Below are 25,139 nucleotides of genomic sequence, written 5' to 3'. Positions count from 1 at the left end.
AGAAGTGTGTAATTTAGACCAGTTTTTCACCTCCTGTGTAAGGCATTTAGTCACATAAGTTTGTTTGAGGGTTTTAATGTGAACAACATTGATAGTTTGACACAATCATCACCACCTGTAGTTAATGAAGCACTCCAATCATTACCAGAATCTACCATTGGAAAAACATTATCATATTTTTGGTCTGAATTTGTGTTTTTCTATTCATTGTTGTATGCAGTAGCTTCATTAAAGTAAACTACACGAAGAACAATCTGCTTTGTTATAAAAAACTTGAGGATAAAATTGAACTTTTTCTTGACGTTTTGTGTGGTCTAAAATCTAAATTACACAACCCCTGATCCAAACTGCCTGTGTACGTGGGACCACTTTTCAATTTTTGTTTTGTTATTATTTTATTTGTATAGCGTTGGTAGAGAGATACTTTTTGAATACCATAGACAGATAATTGATAGCAACTTGATAGGATTGAATTGCATAATTCAAAAACAATACATAAAATAAAAGATAACTACATAAATTCAAACGTTTTCGGCAAACTTTCTGCCTTCGTCAGGAAAATAATTAATTCATCTAAACAAAACGACAGATATTCGTGAAATGTAAATAATAAATGACTGAAATTACAATCTGCACTGAACTATGTATAAAGCTACGAGCTGAGGTGAGCTACATTTGTGTTTGTTCTTCAGTTGTGTGTGCCGTATTGCCCTATGATATTAGGAGAGGGTGCAGAAAAGCAAGACAAAAGCATCATAACCCAATATCATATAGTAAAACATCCCTCACCCAATACTTAATTTTTGTGGCATGACAGTTTTCAAACTATTGGTTGCAGAATGCAGATGGTTGCTGAAAAGCGAAAAATGCACTAAAAGGCATTAAAACAATGGTCCAATCATTTTTCGAGCTTGATAAAAAGTTAGCTAGATTGCTGTTTATGAAACCGTATTCAAACAGTCATAACAGGTGTTGTTTCTTTTCTGTGCTTTAGTGGTCTGCTTCCTCCTGGGCTTAACGCAATAATGGGACCAACTGGAAGCGGAAAAACATCGTAAGTTTGTTGATCGTCATTTATCATGTTGTGGTTCGTTGATTTGCACCAAAATTCAGTTTATGGAATCATTTTACTACTTGTCCTGTATCCTGAGCTCACTACGAGTCACAGAACTGATCAACTCTAAAGTGTTGTTATGTAGCTTATTTGTAATAGAATTCGTGTCAATTGTAAGACATTGTTTTTGTGTATATATTTATAGGCTATATGCTATTATAGAGCCTCTATTTGGAGTAGTAAGTTATTCCACAGTTAAGAAATTCATCGTACATTCACTAGGTATTGCAAAAACTTTTTTGTGCAGCGTTTGGGGTATGTCAGTGTCATATTGAAGCCATTCCCTGTATACTTGTCATTGTTACTTTTTGTTTCACTTGTCGTTTTCTGGACAAGTCGTCGGCTGCAATCTCGTAATTTTCGCATATTTCTTTCTTGCAGGTTGTTGGACGTTTTATCAAAACGAAAGAATCCAAAAGGCTTGACAGATGGCCAGGTGCTGCTCAACGGGGAGAAACCGCCCGTGGACTTCCGCCTAATGAGCGGATACGTCGTACAGGTCAGAAAAAACAAGTGTTGTCGCTGGAAAACTAGTGTTATTGAGTTGTTAGGCACCACTGAACTGGGCGTGTCACTGAATAGAAAGAAAATTGAAATGTTGAATCATAGGCTTATGGAATTTTCTAAGCATAAAGCATGGAAAAGAAAAAAAACTTTATGTATGTTCTGCAATTTTTTGATACGTTATTTTCATAATACAGTGGGCAGTGTTTTATTTGTGGTCTGTAAAGAAGAGATGGAGATGATGACAGAGAGCATGAGACAAGTTGGCCTGGAGATCTCAATTAACAGCGCCAAGACAACCATAATGACAGTGCATAGAAGTAGTGGAGAGATAAAAATTAATGGCCAAGAAATCGAAAAGGTGGAGAAATTTGAGTAGCCTAATTGTAATCTTACATCACTTCAGATGGTTTGAATACAGCACATAGGACAGTAAATCAAGATTGGAACACAGCATCACAGCTAACCTCACCGATGGAAGTCAAAAGGCATCACTATCCAACTCAAAGAAACTTTAGTGTTGAGAGTTGTGCTCTACGGAAGCGAAACGTGCACATTAAACATTCAGAGGAGAACATGATGAATGCTTTCAAAATGTAATTATGGAGATGAGTCTTAAAGGTCAATTGGACAGAGATGCCTGAATGAATAGGTGGGAAAGAAGATCTGAATCCAAGAAAGTGATCGTATGCTGACGAACATCAGAAAAGACGCTTTGCAAATATGGCAATTTTTAGAAAAGAAATAGCTTGGTTTTGGCTACCATTGAAGTTGAGTCCTTTGGATAATAAAGGCCTGGAAGAGTGGACAGCAAATGCTCTCGATACAAAAGATGAACGTGTTCTGAAGAGAAATGCTTACGGCCCTCCTTACGGCTATGACGTGCTGAACTAAAGTGTTCTGCAAATTTTTGGGACTTCCTCTGATGGTTCGAGTTAGGGTTTCCGATTTCCAGGTATTGAAAGAATTCCGGAAAATCAGGAAACATTTAACTCAATCCCCGAATACCAGTATTGTGAGTTAGCTACCTGCTTAGAACGTCCGTTTTTATGTTGGGTGATAGAGTTTCAACTCTCGATCCGGTCAAATTATAGAAGTTATCCTGTTTGGATCTCAGCATAAAGGTGGTGCGGAGAAAAAAATGCAGTTTCGTTCATTTGCTTTCTGTCTTTAATCTAGCAGTGAATCATTTAAAGACCAGAAAGGGCTTGCACAGTAAATACAATGTGGAAACTGAGCTGCTCCGCCGCCTAAGGTTTTACCGGCAGCCAACTGATAACACTACGTTAAATCAACAACGAGTAAGTACAAACAGTAGGGCATAATATATCGAATCAACAAAACAAAAAAATGCATCCAAGCTTTTTTGATTTATTTCTCATGTATTGGCTACGTTAAAACCACTGGGCATTTGTAGATTTGTCAGCCGTGATCGCGGTTTCGTGGCAAGCAATCCTGCTGCAGAAAATGCTCGCTCTGCCTCCACTGAAGTTGGTAGGATGCTCAATAAAGCATTGAAAAGCTGCTCCAGTTTGCTTGGTCCGGTTATCTTATATCTTGCTTTATCATGGCTTGGAGCCGGCTTCTACTCATTAAACACTGTGCTGGACTGTAAGTGTGAGTCTGCGGAATGCTAATAATATGCGCTTGAAGCCTTTCAGAAAGGCTTCACTTTTTTGAACGCTGTGAACCAGCTGGATTTGGTGGTTTCTATTCTGGCTTATTTCTATTCTGGTTTCTATTTCTATTCTGGTTTCTATTCTGGCTTATTGCTAAAAAAACACGAATTTTTATTTGAGAAATTGGGAAATCGAAAAACCACTAAATCCCGGGAGTTTCCGAAACCGGGATTCCGGTTCTCAAACCCTTTAGTTCGAGTGTTATACGTTAAAATTTTGTACATTTTTATAAGATGAAGCTTTTAATTGTTTAATCCACAAAACTGGTGATTTAATTTTAAAATGTTGGCAATGTTGAATGTTATAAAGAAGTTGCGGCTTCTTAGCCTGCCAGTTTTAAGACTCGTGGCTAAAATTGTAGAAGATGAATGCCGGACTAAGAAGTGGAATTGTAGTTTGAAATGCAAAGAAAGTTTTCCAGGTTAAAAAGTTTTGGGAAATTTTTCTTTCATAGCATAGTCTATCTTGCCGCTAAATGAAGAATCGTTCTTGAAACATCGCCCTAACTTGCGAACGAACCTGGCAATCTAATATACATCATTTTGAAGCCGAAGCGATCAATCCCGATTAAAGACTAGGCTGTTCGTTGAGAATATTGCTCTAATATGACCGTCATTCAACGTCATTGTACGAAATTTTTCTTTTTATAACATGTTTTGAACTTGTCGACTTTAACATCATAATAAGAAATTGCTCTAACTGCGTACGGTTTGCTATGCTACAATATTGCCAACAACTTCGATAAATTTTCACACTGGTCTAAGCTCTTGTTTGACAAAGACCGAAATTTTCTACCATGAAACGTAACAGATTATTACATGTATGTCTACTGTAGGTCATTGAACAAAATGTAGACCTTTTGATAGATTTTACTACTTTATTTTTTTTATTTTTTTATTTTGTTAAATAAAGTCACTTTGTTAAAAAATTAAATAAAGTGAATTTCATTTTTTGAGTTACTAAAATCACACGGTAATCAAATGACATCAGAACATTTGTCACATTTACCAGAACCTCTCTACGATTGACTCGGTGAACTTTTTTGTGAAGTTGACACCATTTCCTTGACCTGGTGTTGTTATTCCTACTGTGTTGTAAATATTCGAAAACATTAGTTTAGAGATACTTGTGAAGAGTGTACTGTACAACTATCAGTGTTGTACGCGTCATTGAAATAATTTGACGGCGTCAGCGTCAGCGCGAATTGCCTAAAAACTTTACGGCGTAAAGGACTGCGTAAGCTCTTGAAGAAATTGACGGCGTCAGCGTCAGCGCTAATTTCTAGCGCTATTTTTTGCCAGCGTCTCATAAAACGGAAATATTTCAACCAAGTTCAGGCTAACAATAGCTATAAAGAGCAGATATTATGTTTTGAGACTGTATTGTAATTAGCTGCTCAGCCTATTAGTTATTTTCTTGCAGAAAAACAAGCATTTCAAAACGTTTGTCTGACAATCTGCTGCGTTTGGGACGCATATTCAGGGGTGCCAGAGCGATTTTTGGCTGGAGGGGCAAGAGTATGAAAAAAGGGCACTTTTGTTGCTGAAAGGCCAATTTGTTTTTAAGTATTAAAATAAGATATAGCGATAATGCTCATCTATCAGCTCATTATCGAGTAATGATACAAGTGTCCGCTATGCAAACAACAATGGCACGGAAGGGCATCATGCTATTTTATAATGATGTAATATAACTTACTGTGATGGATAATTTTGTGTCGTGAATATTATTTTGAGGCAAAAATAGAACATTATAATTAGGCTAAAAGCGAATAGCATAAATTGTTATATTGCAAAGTGTGCAGTAGCTTACATGACCTTAAAAGGACACCATTGCCCCCTCTTCCCTCCCCATCCACAGAAATTTGAGGGCAGGGGGGCATCCGCTCCCTCCCCCGCTTCCGGCGCCCCTGCGCATATTGTCCTTTCCAAGTGAAAACATGCGTTCCACGGCAGCGCTGGTTGGTATTGGTGTGTTGTATTTCAAAAACAAGTTGAAAACGTTTAGTCGGAAAGGTATCCCTGTTCCAAGCGTGCTGTGATAGTTTAGCATGTAAAATCTTTCAACGAGGTCCACTGCACCAACATCGCTCTTTTCAGGGGCATAGAGCTCTTGAAATAAAGTATATTCAACGTCCGCGATGCCATTCATGGATTTTTCGCTTTCTGTCTCTGATCCCTCGTTTTCAATACATGGGTGATCACCATTTGGCGAACTTCTTCCGCGTGTATTCCAGGGAGCCATTCCAAGCAACGCCAAAGCCGGTAATTCGGATGAGTCGCGCTGGCCAGAATATATTGTGAAACTCTTATTGTGAAACGAGATTTTCCATGAAAACAAAAAATGACGCTTACCGCTTGACGCTTAAAATCGGCAAAATAGTTGACGGCGCTATCACTTCCGTCAACTGAAAAATAAATTGCCGGCGCTAGCCTCAGCGTCAACAAAAAGTTGACGCCGTCAAATGACGCCGTCAAATTGACGGCGTCAACGTACAACACTGACAACTATTAACTGTTTAACAACATCCATTTTTGTTTAAAGCGCAAATTTGTGTTACATTGACATTGGATTATGAAGGCAGAGTGTCGAAATTATTTAAAGTATTTCTAGCAGTAACCGTTAGCCAACTAGATACATACCAGCTGTATGTGGCTGTTGATTGTACATTACAACCGTATTGACTGTTCCAGCTATATCTTCCATATTTGAAGTTTTACGATGCGCATTGCTTTCAGGACGATGTGGTTATGGGTACGCTCAGTGTACGGGAAAATCTAGCTTTTTCAGCCAACCTTCGATTGCCGAACGATGTCATCAACGCGGCACAAAGGAAAAAGAAAGTGGAAGAAGTCATTGTGCAACTCGGCCTTCAGAGTTGTGCAGATACTCTGGTAATGTTATTTAACTTTAGCATTTCTTTTAAGTTGTTAAAAAAATGAGTGTGCTGGTTGTTTGGGAACTGCAAATTTCTTTTAGCTGTAAATTTATAACCACACGTGACGTCAAACTGTTCAGCTGCTTTGAACCCATAAATTTTTTATGAACCTTGCGCAGCGGCCAGTCATTGGTTTCGTCATGAGATTTGTCTTATGATTCTGGGGTGACGCCATGTTACATGTTTGCTGGCTCTTTCACGTATACAATACTCAGTCTAGTAAGAGAGTATGTAGGCGAATATAATCTACTCTGCTCTCGTTAATTTTGTCAACCTGACAGCGAACGACATGTGCTTTTTGTTGTAAACTTCGTGTTATGATTTCAAAATAATCTTACTCAGACTGTGCAGAGCGCTGGGTCGGTCAAATCAAAGTAGCGACGGGCATCGATTATGTTATGAATATGGACATCGTGTTAGGTCGCCAGTTCAATTGGTTCTCTCTTCAGGTTGGGAATGAGTTCGTCCGGGGAGTGTCTGGTGGCGAGAGAAAGAGAGTCAACATCGGGATGGAGATGATACTCGATCCTCCTGTCCTCTTCCTGGATGAACCGACCACGGGTCTGGATGCGAACACAGCAAACTCTATTGTTCTTTTATTGTATAAGTAAGTGGTCGTAACTGCCGTCATTGGTGTGTAGCTAGTTTAGTATGTTAACCAGTTTTCGTTGGCAGTTTATAAATTGCATTAACGTAAGTTTTACCTGCTGTGATGAAATTGCATAAGCGGCATGTCATTCGTCTTGATCGGTTTTTATGAGCATAAAAAATTCCATGTTTTTTTTATCAATCACTTTGTTTGAAGTAGATTGCAAGTTCAGTGCAATGATCTGACAAAATTTTACTGATGGAAGTTACTATTTCAAACTCATAATATTCGCGGCAAACACAGGCGAAATATTTCCTGAGATTTAATGATCAAATAGTATCGTTCAATATCCGATGCTTTACGATATTAAATGTTTAACAACTTATTCGAAATGAAATTTACGGATTATAAAAATATATTTTCACGAAGCACGCGCTTGTGTCACACAACGTTTGGTTTAAACGCAACAACATCCACTAAAAGCCCATGTTCCGGACAAGCCGTCATGAATTGCGGAAAAACCGCAATTGTGAATCCATAGTTTAGTTGATGTTTCTCTTTAACCAGACGTCCACATATCGGTCATCAGTTTAAATTCAGTGAAACTGTTAGAATGCGTCGAATAAGAAAATATGAGGTGCTCTATTAAATGTTGGCCTAGCTATCCTAAGATTCACCTTCAATGGTAAGATGTAACCATTGAGTAAACACCAGATGCGAAGCTCTCAGGAATTTTCGAAAAATTTTGGCGTAGAAGCTTGTGTGTGGTTGACGTCATCGAGTCTTGGATGTCTGAAGGCGGCGGTTATGTCTGCACAAACATTTGCAATGGTTCTTATTGATAGTTTGTGGCTGCAATACAAATAAATTTATTTTCGAGCTTGGCGATCTGCTAGATCAGTGGTTCTTAACCTTATCTTGGACACGCCACCCCTCTCTTTAGCAATGATTAGGCTACATACTTTGCGCCTCACCTCCTAATTTTGAATAAGTGTTCCACCAAAAGCCGTTTTGTTTTTTGTGTATTTGTTGATCACAATACATATTAGTGAGGTACTTGAAATTAATTCCAAGCAACTAGATTTTAATGCGAGGTTTAACTCCAGAAATTGCGCAACGTAGCGTCTTCAACTATCAGCCAGTCCTTGGTCTTAACAGTAACTGCATTATAGAACTAAGCTTCACAAAGATATACTCATCCGAGCACTGCTAGTATATTTGAATATCTTGAGGAAAGTGAGACAAGTGAGTAAATAGAAAGATCATATCGAGTTCCAGTTCTTCGAAGTCTTACTTGGCAGTGTGGTTAAACTTAAAGACAAAAACTCTTTTTGTGGTTCTTCAAAAGATTTTTGATGGATTTCCAGGTTTTCATTTGTATCTGGAAGCTTGATTTGTGCTTCCAAGACATTTAGATGAGCTGCTGCATGATTTGTCCGCTTAAACTTATGTGCGAGTGCAGCATCCAAGTTACTGAAGTTCACTCGATTTCCTTGTTCAACTTGACACTTTCAGAGGTAGAGCTTGAATATCAAACTTTGAATTGACATGTTTCTTTGAACAACCAACAAACATTCGTGTGAAATTACACAGACGATTGAAAAGACGACTGCTGAGAGCTTCAACTTTATGAATCTTATTGAGCACTTTGACAACAAAGTTCAGGACATCCTTTATTGGTTAATGAAGGTAAGGTTTTGAATGCTCAGGCTTCGCGATAAATAATGCAATGAATACTATAGCACTAAATCGATTTTATTAATTTTCACGTAGGCCAAAGTCAGCTTTTGCAAAGCAAGCGCAAAAAAAGCTCCATCTGCATCTAACCCTACCATCGATTCCCAGTTCAAAAATTGTGAGCTGCTAAAAATAATACAAGGCATTGAAACTAATGCACAGTGCAAAGAGACTAAATATCGTTATAGAGCTCGTGCCCCCCGCCCCCCCCCCCCCATGAGAAGTGGTTGACGTCCCCCTAAGAGGCGTGACCCCAGTTAAGAACCATTGTGCAAGATCATTCTCTGTTAAACTGAAAGCAAACAACACTAATGCCCAAGACGATGCAGGTACAAAAGAGAGAAAAAAATGTTACACTATAACGATGATACAGTATATTCAACTATATTAAAAGGAGGAATACTGAAAAATTTGGGTGTTCATCAGGACAATTATCGTTCATCAGATGAACGTTGCAACTAGTGCTGGAAACGATATTAAAAGGATATTAAACAGTGACAAGAGGTGTAATGAAATTGTACAATCGTAAACCTAACCAGTAACCAGTGTTGTACGCTAACGCTGAGGCTAGCGCCGTCAGTTTATTTTTTAGTTGACTGAAGTGATAGCGCCGTCAACTATTTTGCCGATTTTAAGCGTCAAGCGCTATGCGTCATTTTTTCGTTTTCATGAAAAATCTCGTTTCGCAATGAGAGTTTCACAATGTATTCTGGCCAGCGCGACTCATCCGAATTACCCGATTTCACGTTGGTTGGAATGGCTCCCTGTAATACAAGCGGAAGAAGTTCGCCAAATGGTGCTCACTTATATCTTGAGCAGTATCGAGAACGAGGGATCAGAGAGAGAAAGCGAAAATCAATGAATGTCATCGCGGAAGTTGAAGTAAACCTCGTTAAAATAAGATTTATTTTATATATGCTAAGCCATCACAGCAGGCTTGGAACAGTGATAGGCTACCTTTCCGAGTAAACGTTTTCAAGACTTGTTTTTGAAAAACAACACAACACACCAATACCATTCAGCGCTGCCATGAAACGCATGTTTTCGCTTGGAAAGGACATTATGCGTCCCAAACGCAGCAGATTGTCAGACAAACGTTTTGAAATGCTTATGTTTCTACAAAGAAATAACTAAAGCAGCTAATTACAATATACAGTCTCAAAACGTAATACCTGCTCTTTATTCATAGCTATTGTTAGCTTACACTTGGTTGAAATACTTCCGTTTTGTGAGACCCTGGCTAAAATAACGCTAGAAATTAGCGCTGACGCCGTCAATTTATTTCATTGACGCGTACAGCACTGCCAGTAACCAGGAATCATCAACAATACGCACAAATGCTAAAAATTGAATGAGGCTGTTCCCCAGGCATTTAGTTAAACATCATGATACATTCTACTGGTGCAAATTAAGCTAAACTATCACAAGAGGTAGAAGGTGATAATCTGCTTTTATTCTGACGTTTCGTCAATAAGACACAATTGACTTCATTGCTTATTGCAATGATAAAGGATGACGTCAATCGCCTATGCACCAAATGGCCTGTTCTTTTAAAATTAGCCACGAAAGACTTGAGTAAAGCAAAGCAGCCATTGTCAGCCAAGCCAGCTAGCCAAAGTAGCCATTAAAATTGTCAGCCATTGTTTGTGTAGTTCGAGTATGTCGGTGGATAGTTGTTCTGTAAATGCGACATGGAAGCGATATTCTAATTGAGGTCCAGTTTTAAAATGTCATTATGAAATTCCATATTTTGAATTGTGACTTACTCATCTTCTACTCATCTTCTACTCAGGTTGGCGAGCGGCGGCAGGAACATCATCATTTCCATCCACCAGCCTCGGTATTCGATTTTCTCGCTTTTTGATCAGTTGATCATCCTCCATAAAGGGAAAATGGTGTACAGGGGAAAGGCTGGTGACGCCGTGGATTACTTCGGAGCAATAGGTAGATCTTGGTGTTGGATGTTTTCAATATGTTTCGGTATTACAAGCTCAAATTGTCAACCAACACTGTTTATTCCGGCTTCAAACACGAAGCATGTTTTTCAAATACAGTATACCGTAGATCTTTACGAGAAAATTTGTGAAAATAACCCGGTGACGCCCTTCGACTAAATCAACCCCCACTAAGGATAACGAACGCCAGGTAGCTTTCTTGTGGGGCAATTCCAAGTTCTTATGAAACTTTATTTTAAGTTGAATTACAAATTTATGTAAAAATTGATTAATTGTTAAATTTGTAATCGTGTGTAGAAAAAACATTTGTGCAAGTTTAAAATAGCTCCAAGCTTGTCCAATGTCCATTGCTTGGAACTTCAATTTTTGCAAGATGTTTTGCTGCTTGTTGGCAAGAAATAGAAACAAATGACCAAAATAACTAATTTATATAAAAACTGGCGAGTGAATTGTAGCTAAATTTGGTATTGAAAATTAGACTATGTAACTTATTGCTTTGAAATGTAACACCATCTGATCCACTTTGCTGGATTGGGAAAAGTGAAAAGTCAAAACATGCATGGCAATACTGTGCTTAGTAAATTTGAAGAGTAGACGAAACTAAGAAAGCCACGAAGCGTTCCTTAGTTAGAATTTCACTCTCAGGATTAGCGTAATGTTATTTCTTGCTTGTTTAATGATTAACTAGTGTCGTGGTCTGGTTTAACTTGAAGGCATTTCACGATCCGATTACTTTCTAAACAAACTGCTTTACACAAACAGAGCAAGGGAAAGTGTAAAGGTTCTCTCAAATTCTCTCAAAAGTTCTCTCAAAAGTTACAAATATTTTTTTATTTCTTTTGTTACATTATTTCAATCTATTAATTTACAGATTTGAGTTGCAAACTTTTTGTCACCAACCTATGAACGAGCTGCACACACTTAACTAAATGACATGGTAATCTTCCACCATATTTTGTTACGAGCAGGGAGGGTAGGATCTGGATTCAGGAATTTACTGTTGTCTTTGTGTGAAAACATTCAGAACTCCAAAGTCTGGTCCCGGTTGACGATTTTAGCCACTCTCATGTCTTCTTTCGTTTGCCAATCATGGCTGACTTGTGAGAATATTTATGTTTAGACCGAAAAATCTCCTGAGGTTTTAAACTGGATGTTTTGCCTGCTTGTCGATTAGAGGTCTTGAAATGTAGCGCAGTTTTATTCACTGAGATTAACAGCGTAAAGTTCGCTTTAAACATGAAGTAGTGCTCCCTTCAAAGTGTTCTTGAAGTCAGCAGTGGCGCATATTCCAAGTGTTCACTGTTCATTCAACACCCGTCAGAACCAAAACGACGTTTGTTATTTTATATTTGCAGATTTTTTCAATCGTTTAAACTATTTTTCTAAAATTAGTTTGCTTGCTTTTTTTAAATCTTTATGAATTTATTTCTTACGGTTGACTAACTTCACATGTTTCCCTCAAGATTTTAGAGCGGAATTTCTTTTAACTCCTAATATTATCATATTTGTTTCTCTATTTAATGGGCGGGAGAAAATGCCTAAAAAATCATAAATAAACAAATAATCTTCAAAATAGAAAAAAGAATACAGTGCATACTTTTGCACAGGCGTAGGCTTGCTTAGGTATTCAAAACAGAACTTGAACAGCCTCTTACGTTATTATGTATTTCTTTCGGATGGCGAGAAAAAGCTTCAGAATCTGCTCAGCTGTTGGTTAGACTTTTAAAATGGCGAGCAACTAGTTCAAGCTGAAATGCTTTTGTTATGTGAAGGTTTGATTACCGTAAGATTTTTAGTGCTATTTTCAAAGATGGTTGTAGTTTGTAGCAGCTAATGCAAAGTTGTTTCAACATTAGCCTGGCAATAAGTTGACTTGGTGCTGTTGGCATGTTGAAGTAAGTTTTAATCTGTGATTAATGAAAGTTTGATATCCGGTTGGCGCATTTCTTTTTACTAGTAGCGTATAAAGTAATGCAAATGCTGATCTGGACTGAGATTGAATTAATTATCATTGGGTTGCTCATTACCACCACAAAGTCAGCAGATAAGCCAAGGATGGAGGATATGTTGTGCTGTCTTGTCCACATACACACGATGGCGATTCGGCAAAGCCCCATTGAAACATGTTGCTATCGAAACGGCGCTCTTCAGCGCAAACGCGTTTCGACTTTGCTAAATTACTTTGGGGTAGCTATGATCTTGGTGGAGGTGAGAAAGTCTATTTGTGGGTAATTTCAATTGCTCTGGTTTTTCAGTTCAATCCCAACTATTCTATCTATCTAGACTCCTTGGAGGTTAAAACTAGAGCCAGTGCTGATGCGTTGACATCGCCAGACATGTTTTTATTTTATTACAACTACAAGGTAAACCTCCTTGCGTTTGCGAATGCTGGTAGCACCTTTTGAGTGTAAATATAACGTATATTGCACCACGCTTTACGTTGTAATTGCGTTGTTTTTCCACAGGATTTCAATGCCCGACCCATCACAATCCCGCCGATTTTTTTCTTGATATTGTCGGTGGTGACGTCAGCACGGCTCAGCTGATCAATCGAATGAACCAATCCGGAGGCGTTGCAGACACAGGTGAGTCCTTAATGAGGTGACATCAGCAGTTTTCAACTTAGGTTTGGAGTGGTAAATATAAATATTTAATTTGGTTTTAACAGTAGTGTACCGGTACGTCTTGTCTGACTAACAACCTAATCGTAGTTTTTATGCCACTTCATCCGACGATATTAATTATTATATCAGTTACAACGGTTTAACTATTCAATTCACAGTATTATTGATAGACAAACCCGACAAATATATGGCTCAAAGTTGTCTTTGATTAGGTGTCTGGTGTGTGCTGAAACCAGTGGTGTTGTTACTCGCTATTATATTTCCACGTTTTAGATACTACAGTACTTTTAAAATTCAAGGTCACATCAAATACGTTTGAAAGGGTCAACCCTTATACTGTTTTTTTTTTTAAACAAACAGCATTGCAACCATGCCATTGCAGATTTGGCGCAGTCAACACTGCTTCGGAGTCGTCTTAATGTTTTTAAGTCTCTTCCACTGTACCCAACGAGAGTTTGCTACCGGGTATAGAACTTTGATTATGAAACATTCTTTTCCTCACAGCCAGTTGTTCTCGTATTTATTTTAGCTTTGTTTCTTTCACTGTTTAAGACGCCCGGGCATATGACGATACAAAACTTAACCTCTTTTTTCATGGAAGTTATCTGCATATTTTGAATTCTAACGTTTTCAGGGGATGATGCACGAACAGAACGTGCTCATGCGGATGAGATAGCGATCGCCATGGGTAATGACGAGTCGTCGGATCATACTGAGTACCTGCTAGACGCATTTTCCAAGTCCAACTCAGTGCTGGAAGACAGCAGCAAACTGCAGGTGCTTTTCTATCTCCAGTGTATCAACGCTTAGCACGAAGCGTGTTTTGTTCATTGTACAATTTTTCTAAACAGAAAATATCTCGATACGAACTTTTGTTTCATCAAAATGGTCCCATGTTTTGGTTTCAATAAATTTCAATATTATGTTTGTTGGCGTAGTCGTATGACTAGAATCTTTCCTCCGTTGTTGTGAGCCTTCTCATCTCTCTATGCTCTGTTTTTCCGTTGAATATTGTAATACCGGCGTCTCACCAAGAATACAGCACTACGTGTGGTAGCTTACCGTACCCATACTCTTCGACACCACATACGCATGTTGTTAGTCGCGTATGCACAGTAAGTGACATATTTCAACCGGCCTGGTGGCCCTAGCATGACGATTCATAACATCGAGGTTTGTTATAGATTACCCAAGCAGGGCAACTTCAACATTACATCCGTTATGCAGGTGATACTCGACCAGCACACGCGAGGAGGAGACAACATTGAAATATTCATAAAAGATAAAGTACTCGATGCCGGCTATGCGAATGGCTTCTTCACACAGGTCAGCAATTGTTACTTTATGTTTTGTCGTATCCACCGGTGCCTAGTTGAAGATGCAGTTTAAGGCAAGGAAGCCAATGTTCGTATCCACCTTCAGGCATGCCTTTAAGTGTCCTGTTAAAGACACAGCCGCATGCTCTTCCGCGGTGTCGAATCGGCGCCTTTGTAGCGTCGTACCAGAGCCCTCCACCACTGGGTGAATGTTGATGTTGTGGTGTTTGAGCTTTTTATCTCATGGTAGGTTTCATTTTGCTGGGCTAAAAATTAAATTATTGTATGAGATTATTAATCACAATGTTCTGCCATGACTATTAAAATGTTATCTGAACGCAAATAAAAATTGCCGATCCATTCCACCACTTCATCCGATGACGATGTTTACCAGGGAAGTCACCGTCTGGCGAATTGAATCTGGATCTCAGTCGGAAAACGATGTCACCACATTATTCCCCTACTTGTCTTCACTGGGTTGGATGGGAATTTCAAAATTGTTATACCAGAAGTCTAAATGTACCGTACTGTTGTATCCTGAAATCAGGGCCAAAGTTGAAACTAAAATTTACCTCCCTCCCATTGGTAGTTAATTAGAGAATTGTTCAGCATTTGCAATATTCTGTTTTTGCTTTATGTGTTTTCTGTAATCAATTTTTCTTAAACTCCGTTGTTTTGTTTCAATCCAGAGATTGAAATATCTTCCATGCAGCATACAAATAGAAATATTAAAGCACTAGGGATGGTATTGGGTAGTTGACCGAACCAGGTTCTGTTTAAATAGATGCAACTGTTTTTGCAGCTTCGGGCGGTTCTGCAGCGAACGGTATTGAACATCATACGTAATCCGATGACGTCGTTTGTGCAGATCTTCATCATGCTCATATTTGGAGTCCTGATTGGTTTAATTTATTATCAGAGCGATACAACCACTGTTGGGATCCAGAACAGGTGAGGTGTCATTTTGTTTGAGTTGCTCAGCGAACGTGCCTTGCTGCAATAAAATAATTCGTTTGCCTCAAGGTTTTCCTCTTAACAACAAACTTCTAAAAAGACGGTATGCTGCAATGTCGCATGTATTTTTGTGCGTGCGATTAGAACGTTCATCTATAGATTTGTAATATTTCATAGCTCTGGAAGTATTGCACGAAAAAGGTTACAAATCAGTAAATCCACAGTGAAGACGAAAACTAGCGTTGAGCTTGTTGAAGGCTCTGGCTGTAGATGTTTAGTTTATTGCTAGAACGACAACTTTAAAGTTAGAGTTCCTACCATGAGTGGGACAGATAAGTATAGTACGTTTCCTTTCGAAATCTTTTAGCTGTTAAAGGGTTGGTTCTCATAATTTAAAGCAAAAAATTAGTCATTTTCATCTGAACTTTGGCCGAAAAGATGGAATAACACTGAGATTGCGTTATTTTGAATTTTTCAGATAGCGAAATGATCTTTTTTACCTTAATTCAACAACTGACGACAATAAATCAATAAAAAAAAGTGGGCAATGTTGCTATATCTTTTCTAGTCAACAAGTACAATGCCAATCATACGGCAATGGCATGGTAGGCTAATCGGACTCTGCATTTATTGCAACTTGTTTTAAACGCAGTGGGGTTCCTGTGCCTTTCTACCAACAAGGTTGAAATGCCGAGATTGTTGATTTAATAGCTCTGTTACAATATTAGTAATGTAACCAAAGAAAATTTTTGAAGTTTTTGTTCTTGAAGAAAAAAGTTTTTGAAGAAAACGTCTTTCAGCTTTCTGAGCCAATCGATTTAACACCAATATGCTGTTTAGAGCGGGATGCTTTTTCTTCCTTGTCACAACGCAAGTTATGTCAAATCTGTCCGCCCTGGAGTTGTTCATCAAGAATCGTGCACACTTTATGTGAGTGTTTAAAAGAGCTGTTTTTAAAAATATGCAAAAGTTTTTATTCGTATATATATTATTTCTTTTTTAAACAAAGTTCGTTTGCTTCGACCCTCTGCACTTGTTAATGTGCATTTTTTACGAAAGATGTTATGTTGGTGCCCGCAAGCGTTGCATGTTGTGTCATTGTTCCGTGCAACTCAGGTTAGATTACAACAAATGTTAGAAGACTCGAAAGAGGAAAATATTGTAATGTAGATTTGCGGTTTGGTTTGTTGCGATTCTGTGCAAACCTGCAATGACAAATTTCCTTGCTGATGTTAACATGCTTTTTTATTTGTAGCCACGAGTCAGCTAGCGGCTACTATCGCGTATCCGTCTATTTTATTGCACAAGTCTTTGCTGATCTCATTCCAAATCGGTTCATCCCTAATCTCCTCTTCAGTTCTATCATTTACTTTATGATCGGTAAGTCTTCTATATCAAGGATCAATGCTCATTGCAAAGTTGGTAATTGTTTCTTGAACGAACGAACTTGAAGTACAAATATTTTATAAATTTATTTACAAACAATAGCTAGTCTTTGGTCTTATCTTCCAAGACACACAGACCTGCTTTACATGATGGACGGAAGAAGGTGCAGTCGTCAATGGTCTGCGATCTGTTCCCCAGCGCCACACAGGAAGAGCAAAACGCCACTCCTCATTGGTGCAAAAATGTCTACTTCATCCCTGGTCTATGATTACCATAAACCCAGCCTAGGCTGTGTCTCAGATCTTCACATAAGTTGGTCAAAAGTTGTAGTTGGGCTCATTATTCATGAAAATGACAAAAAAGTTGGATCCTTTGTTAACCATTGATTTGTAACTTGAGGGAGGAACAAAGTTTTACAAGTGACGCCAAGGAGGCGCAGCCCAAAACGTTTGAGAATCCCTGATCTAGACAATAACGCCAATACAACAGTCCTGGTAGCTCCTCCCCAAAGCCTTTTGTGATAAAACAGTCTCCGATGTATCGGTGGTTGCCATATTGTGCAATGTAGGGGTTCCGTTGACATCATGAAAACATATCAATTCAGTGATCAGTGCATTAACCCAAAACAAAATAAGTTAGCCTCATATTGAGCCACCCTTGCTACTACAAACCCTGCAAGATTGAGTATTGTTGAAAGTTCATCCACTTCTAGTTTTCTTCACTTTATGTGCTCTTACTGAAAATATTTGTGTTGAAAGGTTTCCATTAACCCATAACTTGGTTTTCCAGGACTCCAGTTGGACGTTGGCAAGTTTTTCTTTTTTGTGATGGCGCTTGTTCTGACCGCACTGGGTGCCTCTTCGATGGCGTTCCTAGTCAGCGCTTCCGTTCGCATCTTCGCTATAGCGAACATAGTAGTGGCGCTCCCCTACATTTTGATGATGCTGTTCGGGGGATTCCTCGTGAACACCGGTTCGCTGTTGGACTGGTTGGAATGGATTAAGTACGTCAGCATATTCAGATACGGGATCAATGTGAGTTGTTGTTGGTTGTTGTCTTCTCCCTCTAACTAACCGCATTTAATCGTTAGATTACGGTGGGATCCAGCGGACCCCTAAACTATTTTTGTGTTGATAGATTCTCGTCTACCAGTCGAGCCTGATACCCTTTTAGTGTATTTATGAGATGTTTGTGACAGTGTATGCCAATTGTCTTAGTCTAATGCTTAATAGAATAGCGACGTCTTTTACTGATGGGCTCCATTGAACCTCAACGCCAATAAAGTTATTTTCGGATCGAACGCAATCTACAGAGCTGTGTTATGAGTTGCTGCAACAGCGTGAAATCAAGCACAGCGTTCATGAGTCTTGTGGTATCACAAATGATGCAGCTAGACAACTTCTACAAAGTAGTTATTTCGTTTTGCTGTAGACATGTCGTTTTCTCTGCCATAGTAACCGAAGCTTTTGCATCGGCTTCCGAGTTATCTGACTGATGACGATGTAGGAGTGGCGCCATCAATATCAACCCTGGGCAGTTAGTTTCAAAAAATGAAATTGAAATAGGAAATCTTATTGTAATTCCTTGACAGCTTCACCAGGAAGCCAGCCACAACCTAAATATAGGGAGACCAGAACCAACTCTATGTTAGATCTTGTTGCTCTTTAGTAGTGAGTTCATTTCTCTGATACCAGACCTGTTGGATACGATCCTGTTGTAGATAAACCGGGAAGGACCACATTAGTAAAGGACCTATATCAATACAGAAGGAAAGAAATGCAAGATCCTGAGATAAAAACAGTTCTTGGTACAGTGTACGGATTGCATACAGAAACAGAAGTATTTTTAAACCATGGTAGACCTGTTTTCAGTCTTTTGAGGCAAGATGAATGTCCAATTGTCCAACAATAGTTCGCGACTTATTTTTTGATAATGCGTGGTCGCGTAGAGCACTCAGATCCGCCAGCTTCCAACCGGTAAGGCTAGTGAATGCTGTGTTTCTATTCGGATCATGTCAAACTTCGTGTCAATACGGCGCCTCAATGCGGAATTAGCTTCAACAGGCAATGTTCTTATTCCCATAATTGCTATTAAAAACAAAATAGCCTATCGTGGCTAGCTACCGGAGTTTTAACGTTTGATATTTGTCTAAAACAAACACCTCGGTGAACGGGCAAAGAAGTCGCCAGATCAAGTAGTGATGATTCTTTTACGTTATTTTAGAGTCCGATCTTGCAGCAGCTACGTCATGCATTCGTGGCGAGCTAACATCACATTGGATGATGTTTAGGTTAGATGCCTGGCGAGCATCTATTTCGTTTGTTGTATGGCTCAACTGAAATTATGCTTCATATACACTAACACGCTGATGTGGCCTTTTGTGTATGGCAGGCGCTGACAGTGAATGAGATGACGGGACTGGTATTCATCGACGACCCCAACTACCCTGGGTTCAATATTTCATCCCCAACCCCTTGTCGCACATCCAATATGTCTGTGGTGCCGGACTGGTATGTATCGACTATCGTGCCGTAACTGGTTGAAGAGTTGTTCAGGGGCGGGGAACCTGCGGCCCGCTTGCCTATTTAATGTGGCCCTGTAGGGTTTGTCAAAGTATGCAACATAGCCCCTACTGTGGTGAGCATTTTTTTTCTAAATGAATCTCACAAAGAGTCGGTTTCGCTCCAGCCTAATTGATGAAAACGTTGAAATGGAATTGCAAGTAGCAACATCCTCGGCTTCAGCAAACATTGTACGTCTCACCAAGGAGAAGAACTTCTATCCATCTCACTGCGATTTTTTTCGCTCGTTAAATATAAAACCACTTGTGTGCTTTGGGTACTTTTATACAAAATAAAAAAATTTCTGGCCCGCTCGAAATGTCTTTCAACTCATGCGGCTCGCAGTACTAAGCAGGTTCCCCACCCCTGATGATAGCCCACAGTATCATTTTATTGTTTTGTTGATGCATCTTCATGACGTTTTACGTGATGTAAAATTCCGTATCTGTAGTCGGCTGCATAGCAGAGTGGTGAGAGCCCTAGCTCGACGTTTGAAAGGGCGCCGGTTCGACACCGCTCAAGAGCATGTGCCCGTGTCTTTGGGAAGACACTTAAAACCATGCCTAAAAGTGGACACAAAGACCCACGTCCTTGCCCATTTACAGAGGCTACATCTGGTAGTTGAAGATTTAGATTATGGACAAACAATGATATGATATTGGTTACTACTGATGTCTTTTTTTTTTCCAGCGTGACGGGGGAGCAGTACATGACTCAGCAAGGCATTCCTTACGGCACATGGGGCTTGTGGCAGAACATTGTGGCATTGAGCGCTGTCAGTGTTGGATTTTTGTTCATAGCCTACATACAACTGCGAAGGGTCAACAAATTTAAGTGATCATGATTCTGCTCTGTGAATCACTGGTTATTATTTTCTGTGATGAAGCTAGAGGTTTTCTATTGTTTTTATTTTGTATTGTTACGCAATTATGAGCAATGGTTCCGATACTGTGCTGTTTCAGTTCAAGGTCTGACTGTCTACTTCGTTTTCTGTAACCATAGTAGCCAATGGTGTAATATAAGGATTGTTTTTAATACGTTAGTTGTCATTGTCGTCAATAAAAGTTTATGACATAAGAGAGTTGATGCCATGGAAGGCTTGACAGTAATCAGTGGTTCAAAGAACAGGAGTTCAAATTCTAGATTGCACTTTAACGGCAAATTTCAGTCGTCTTTTACCACGTCCATAGCTCTGGATGGCGCTTCTCCGTACAGACCGACTGTACAAAGAAGCGCCAAGATCAAGCAACGCTGGTTGAACTCTCGAGGCATGTGCTTCACTTTCAATTAGAGATGTGGGCTATTATTCTGTACAACAAAAACTACACCAGTTTAACAAAGAGGATTAGCTTCATGCTGGTGGATGGCGCAGCAAACAATCATTTCGATTACCAATAGTGTGAATCTTCTTGAATTTCCCGTTAAAGCCAGTTATTAAAAAACACATATCCCCGCTAGTCAGTTTGTGATAGATTGGATGGATGCAGTTGCTGAAAAGTGGCCAAGAGTAAGAAGTTAGCTCCCCTTCTCTTCCTTGCGCCGAAGACTTAATTTATTGAGAACTAATCTTATTACCGAGACTCGTAGTAGCCTATTTAAGTTTGAAAATTTTACCGAGACCACACGAAAAAAGATAGGCTATTACCGCAATGAAGAGTTTAGTAGCCTACTGAAGAAAGCGTAGATGAACATTCTGACATAAGTTAGTTGTGGTATTTGAGTTTCGTAAACTTGTTTGGTCAACAAGACAGTGGCGATGTTTATAATATGTAGGCTATGGCGCGCAATGGCTACAGGCCTAGGCTACTGTTATTTTTCAAACAAAAAAGTCATGTCCTAAATTGTAGAGGAAAGTAGGGCAAAATGGGATACTTAAGCCTAAACAGTCATAAAATTCTAGAGACTTAAGAAAAACGAAGAACAATTTTTGTTTTAGCAGAAAGGTCAGGCATCATCTACACAAATCAAACAAAAAAAATATAAAAAATGATAATGCTCATTTAAGTACCAAATAAATTCCAGAGGTGCCTTTTGCCCCATGGGTGGGGCAAAATGGGATGAGAGAAGTAATCAGAAATTTGCACAGCAACAATGCATTGACAGTCTAGAAATAAGTTTATCGTTGATGATTAAACATGCAAAATAGCAGAAATAACAATTGAACCACAATTATGATCAGTTTTGTTCGTTTTCGATATTGTCATTTCCATTCTTATTCAATGCATAAATCACAAGTGTAAACAATAAGACTATTGTCATCCTGATTCCTGAACTCCTGCACAAGAACAATGTGCCTATTGCTCACAAGAATAACAACAAATCCACCCTTCATCAGATGTCAAATAGCTGTGCAGCTTTCTTGTATTCACATTCTTTATTCACAATGCACTCTATAGCGGCTTTCATTGTGCCTTCATCCCAATTTTGCCGCGTTGTTTTTCGAATATAAGTTCTTACCATTTTAATTTTGTACCAAAAATATCAGCTAGAATATTCCTGAATGATAAGCTATAATTTAAGATCTATTAATAAACAAATAATTTAATTCTTCTATGTCCTGTAGCATATAGCTTCCAAAAGTAGGCTAACAAAAACAAAGAAACCTATTTCACATGTAGTTTCATGCAATGATGTAACTATCCCATTATGCCCCATTGCACTACACAGAAAAAAACTGGCTGTAAAACACTTGCAGTGAAAGGAAATTCAAATATTTTCCTTCTTATGCTATCACTGCTTCCTATTATGAGAACTGCTATCAACTATTATGACAACTGCTATTATGACATTCCTATTCCTATTATGACAACTGCTATCAACTATCAACACTGCTATCAATTAGCCTATGAAAAAAGCAACAACTGCAACAAATAATTATTTAGTATAAAAAAATCACGGAAACATTTGGCCGTTTTTTTTTAACGAATTACCTGTTTTTTTAATTCTGCTGCACAAAACACCTCTGTACACTAAAATTACAGAATTGAACTAAAAACTGATTCAATTCCAAGATGGCTACTTCCTACCAAAATTTCAGCTATGTGACATAAGTAGGCTACCGTAGTTGTTTTAAAAAAACGAGAACCTTGTTTTGCCCTACCACCTCATTTTGCCCTACTTTCCCCTAAGGCTTGCTCAAGATGGTGCAGTCTGAGGACATGATGGTTGGCTCGGACTGACAAGGTAGGCACTTTGAAATAGGACAATTTTCCTTGCGAATCAGCTGATTTCACTCATACGACTCAGCACGTGATATTCTGACCCAGTGGTTCTTAACCTTTTTTTCCCCAGCGCCCCTTTTCAGAGATTTCCATAGTCTGGCGCCCACCATAATATAAGGGCTGTAGCCTACTAATGACATTTTCTTCCAAGACTATAAGGCTAGCCTACAGCCAGTAGTAATTAGTTATTAGTTAGTAAGAAAAAACTAGTTTAAGCCGATGTTAGTTTTAATACTAAAAAATCAGCACAGATGTGCCTTAAGGCTCTTAACTTAAAAGTCTTAAGGCACATCTCTGCTGATTTTTTAGTAGTTAGTAAGAGTTACACTAATAACCATTATTGACTGACTATTATTATGACCAGTCCTTATGGTTTGCTTGCACTGCCTGCCCGCTGTCCCTGCCAAAAGCTGACCACAAAATGCCATTTACTTACTACAAGGAAAGGGAAACAATGCCCATTATCAACAACAAAGGCCATGCACAACACCATCCGACGTCCACGCTTGTCGGATGGTGTTGTGCATTGTGCTGTATAGGCCAACATAGAATGCTCTGAGAGAGAATCACTACTTCCCTTGTTAAACACAATCTCTATACTGTATATAGCTCCTCATCCTCGGTGGATTCTCGTACCCCCAGCAGAACTACTAAAGCAAATTTGCAGTGAGGAAAATATCGTTACACCTTCTGAATGTAGCGCCCCCTATAACGCCCCCTGAATATCTCCGCCCCTCTAAAAGTTAACAGCGCCCACTAGGGGGCGGTAGCGCCCAGGTTAAGAACCACTGTTTTGACCGATCTAGGCCTACTCGAAGGATTTTTGATATAAATGTATCGCCACAAGCAGCGTGGCCCAATGGGTTAGTTAGGGCAAGGGAATAGCCATTTCGATTGCGTGGGTTCGATTCCCACCCTCTGCTAATGTTCTTTTTTCTTCTGCAACTGAACTGAGTGCAAGAAGGATCTTAATGACTGTAATCAATTGAGTTTATAAGGAAAATTGTCCTACCTTAGCCAATGCGCCGAGGCGCAATGGTGGTAGCCATGGTTCGCACGGAAAACTGTCCTGTGTTAATTTAAGTGCCTACCGACTGACAAAGCCTTTAATAGGTTATGGTTGGTTGGTTTAAATCTTTATCCTCGGGCGGACAAAGCCTTGATTGGTTATTCCTGGTAGTTTCGCATACTTGTAGAGGCTTTTGACGTAGGGCCGGTTACCGAGGTTGGCAGAGTGAAGTTTTCCGATTGTTGTTGTTGGGGAATTATTCTATTGACTAGGTGCCCCTGAATGGAGAGCAGTCCTGAAATGCATTGTTCAGTCGCACACCCCGTGAGTCGAACCAGCGCGGCGTGATTTCGAGCCGGACGCGTAACCCCTGAGCTAACGGGTTTATTTTGGTAGCTTTGCATAGACTACTAGGCTAATTGTAAGTTAGAGTGTTTCACTTTTTCCACACTTTCAAATTTACAAACGTTCGGGTTTGCGTATGATGGGATTTTGGACACTGATTTGAAAAATGTAAGTTTTATTCCATCATGACGTCATTTAAATGTGGTACTGCGCGGTGGAAACTCGTGTAAGGCTAAAAATAGGGGATTTTCCAAAACTCGGTAATCGAATGTCAAAATGCGTAGAAAGGCCGCTTTCCTATACCTTCTTAAGAGACTTCATTGCCGTATCTTCACCGCAAAACGAAATATATCGAAAAAACATTTTTTGCATCTTGTGATGCACAGTAGCCTACCTGTTTTGCTCCTAAATAAGTACTTTTTTGTAATATTTTTTAATGGTCTCGCGGTAACTCTTCTGTTGCAAACTTAGCAATTGTAACTTATACGTAATGCAAAGCTGAAAATTTTCAGAAATAAATTGACACTGGTACGAAATCAATACTGTTAAACTTGCCAATGATGTCTACAGTTAATCTTGCAGTATATCTGAACGAGGTTTTGCAAAACCGACTCGCATGCACTGGTTTTCAACCAGGGTTCCGCAAGTTTACATTTAAACCCGAGAGTCTATTTTATTATTATATGCATATTGTTTAAATTATTGATTAGGTTTGCCACTATCAATAAATTTGCTACACTTTTAACACGTTCGCTGCGATCCCGAATTTTCGTTGTTTTTTTTGTGGTGCGATTACCTTTAACTTTCTGCTTTCCCTCCAATTTTCGTCGACATGTTTTCTTCGCTTCAAGTTGTTCTTTCAGACAGTTTCATCGTTTGTACACCGGTGGGTCAAACCGCCGTGAACGTGATAAAGATCATTTTGTTTTGCCAGTATTAGGTTTGTTTCTATATGTAGCCTATTTATAAAATTCTGCTTACAGCCTTACAAGTACGGATAGATTTCTGAAAAAACGTCAATTAGATAGCCTACAGATAAGGCAATTAAATTATTGAACAGGGGTTCCTCGAGCTTTTGAAATGTTTCATTGGGTTCCGTTCCACCAAAAAGGTTGAAAACCACTGGCCTATAGTGACTGATCGTTCTAAAAGCAAAATAACTCTTTAACAGCAAACAACGCTACTAGGCCTATAATGAGCACTTTCA

The 25,139-nt window shown here is 39.1% G+C and overlaps 1 protein-coding gene across 3 annotated transcripts in view; it reads left to right on the top strand.

Annotated features, from left to right (window-relative positions):
- Positions 1–20,429, top strand: part of LOC145771808 (broad substrate specificity ATP-binding cassette transporter ABCG2-like) — a 41,785-nt gene extending 21,356 nt beyond the window's left edge. For all 3 annotated transcript variants that reach the window (XM_082583538.1, XM_082583540.1, XM_082583539.1), the window contains 14 exons: positions 995–1,054; positions 1,496–1,613; positions 6,036–6,191; positions 6,685–6,842; positions 10,354–10,505; positions 12,982–13,101; positions 13,775–13,917; positions 14,368–14,466; positions 15,259–15,407; positions 16,251–16,340; positions 16,666–16,790; positions 17,586–17,830; positions 19,188–19,306; positions 20,048–20,429. In XM_082583538.1, the coding sequence (XP_082439664.1) occupies positions 995–1,054; positions 1,496–1,613; positions 6,036–6,191; positions 6,685–6,842; positions 10,354–10,505; positions 12,982–13,101; positions 13,775–13,917; positions 14,368–14,466; positions 15,259–15,407; positions 16,251–16,340; positions 16,666–16,790; positions 17,586–17,830; positions 19,188–19,306; positions 20,048–20,195 (1,882 nt within the window). In that variant the 3' untranslated portion in view covers positions 20,196–20,429. The remainder of the gene's footprint in view (positions 1–994; positions 1,055–1,495; positions 1,614–6,035; positions 6,192–6,684; positions 6,843–10,353; positions 10,506–12,981; positions 13,102–13,774; positions 13,918–14,367; positions 14,467–15,258; positions 15,408–16,250; positions 16,341–16,665; positions 16,791–17,585; positions 17,831–19,187; positions 19,307–20,047) is intronic.
- Positions 20,430–25,139: the final 4,710 nt, after the last annotated feature.

The sequence above is a fragment of the Aplidium turbinatum genome, chromosome 6 (genome assembly GCF_918807975.1).
Source record: "Aplidium turbinatum chromosome 6, kaAplTurb1.1, whole genome shotgun sequence".
Classification (NCBI taxonomy): domain Eukaryota; kingdom Metazoa; phylum Chordata; class Ascidiacea; order Aplousobranchia; family Polyclinidae; genus Aplidium; species Aplidium turbinatum.
Note: the sequence above shows the minus strand (reverse complement) of the source record. Positions and strands in the feature narration are given on the sequence as shown.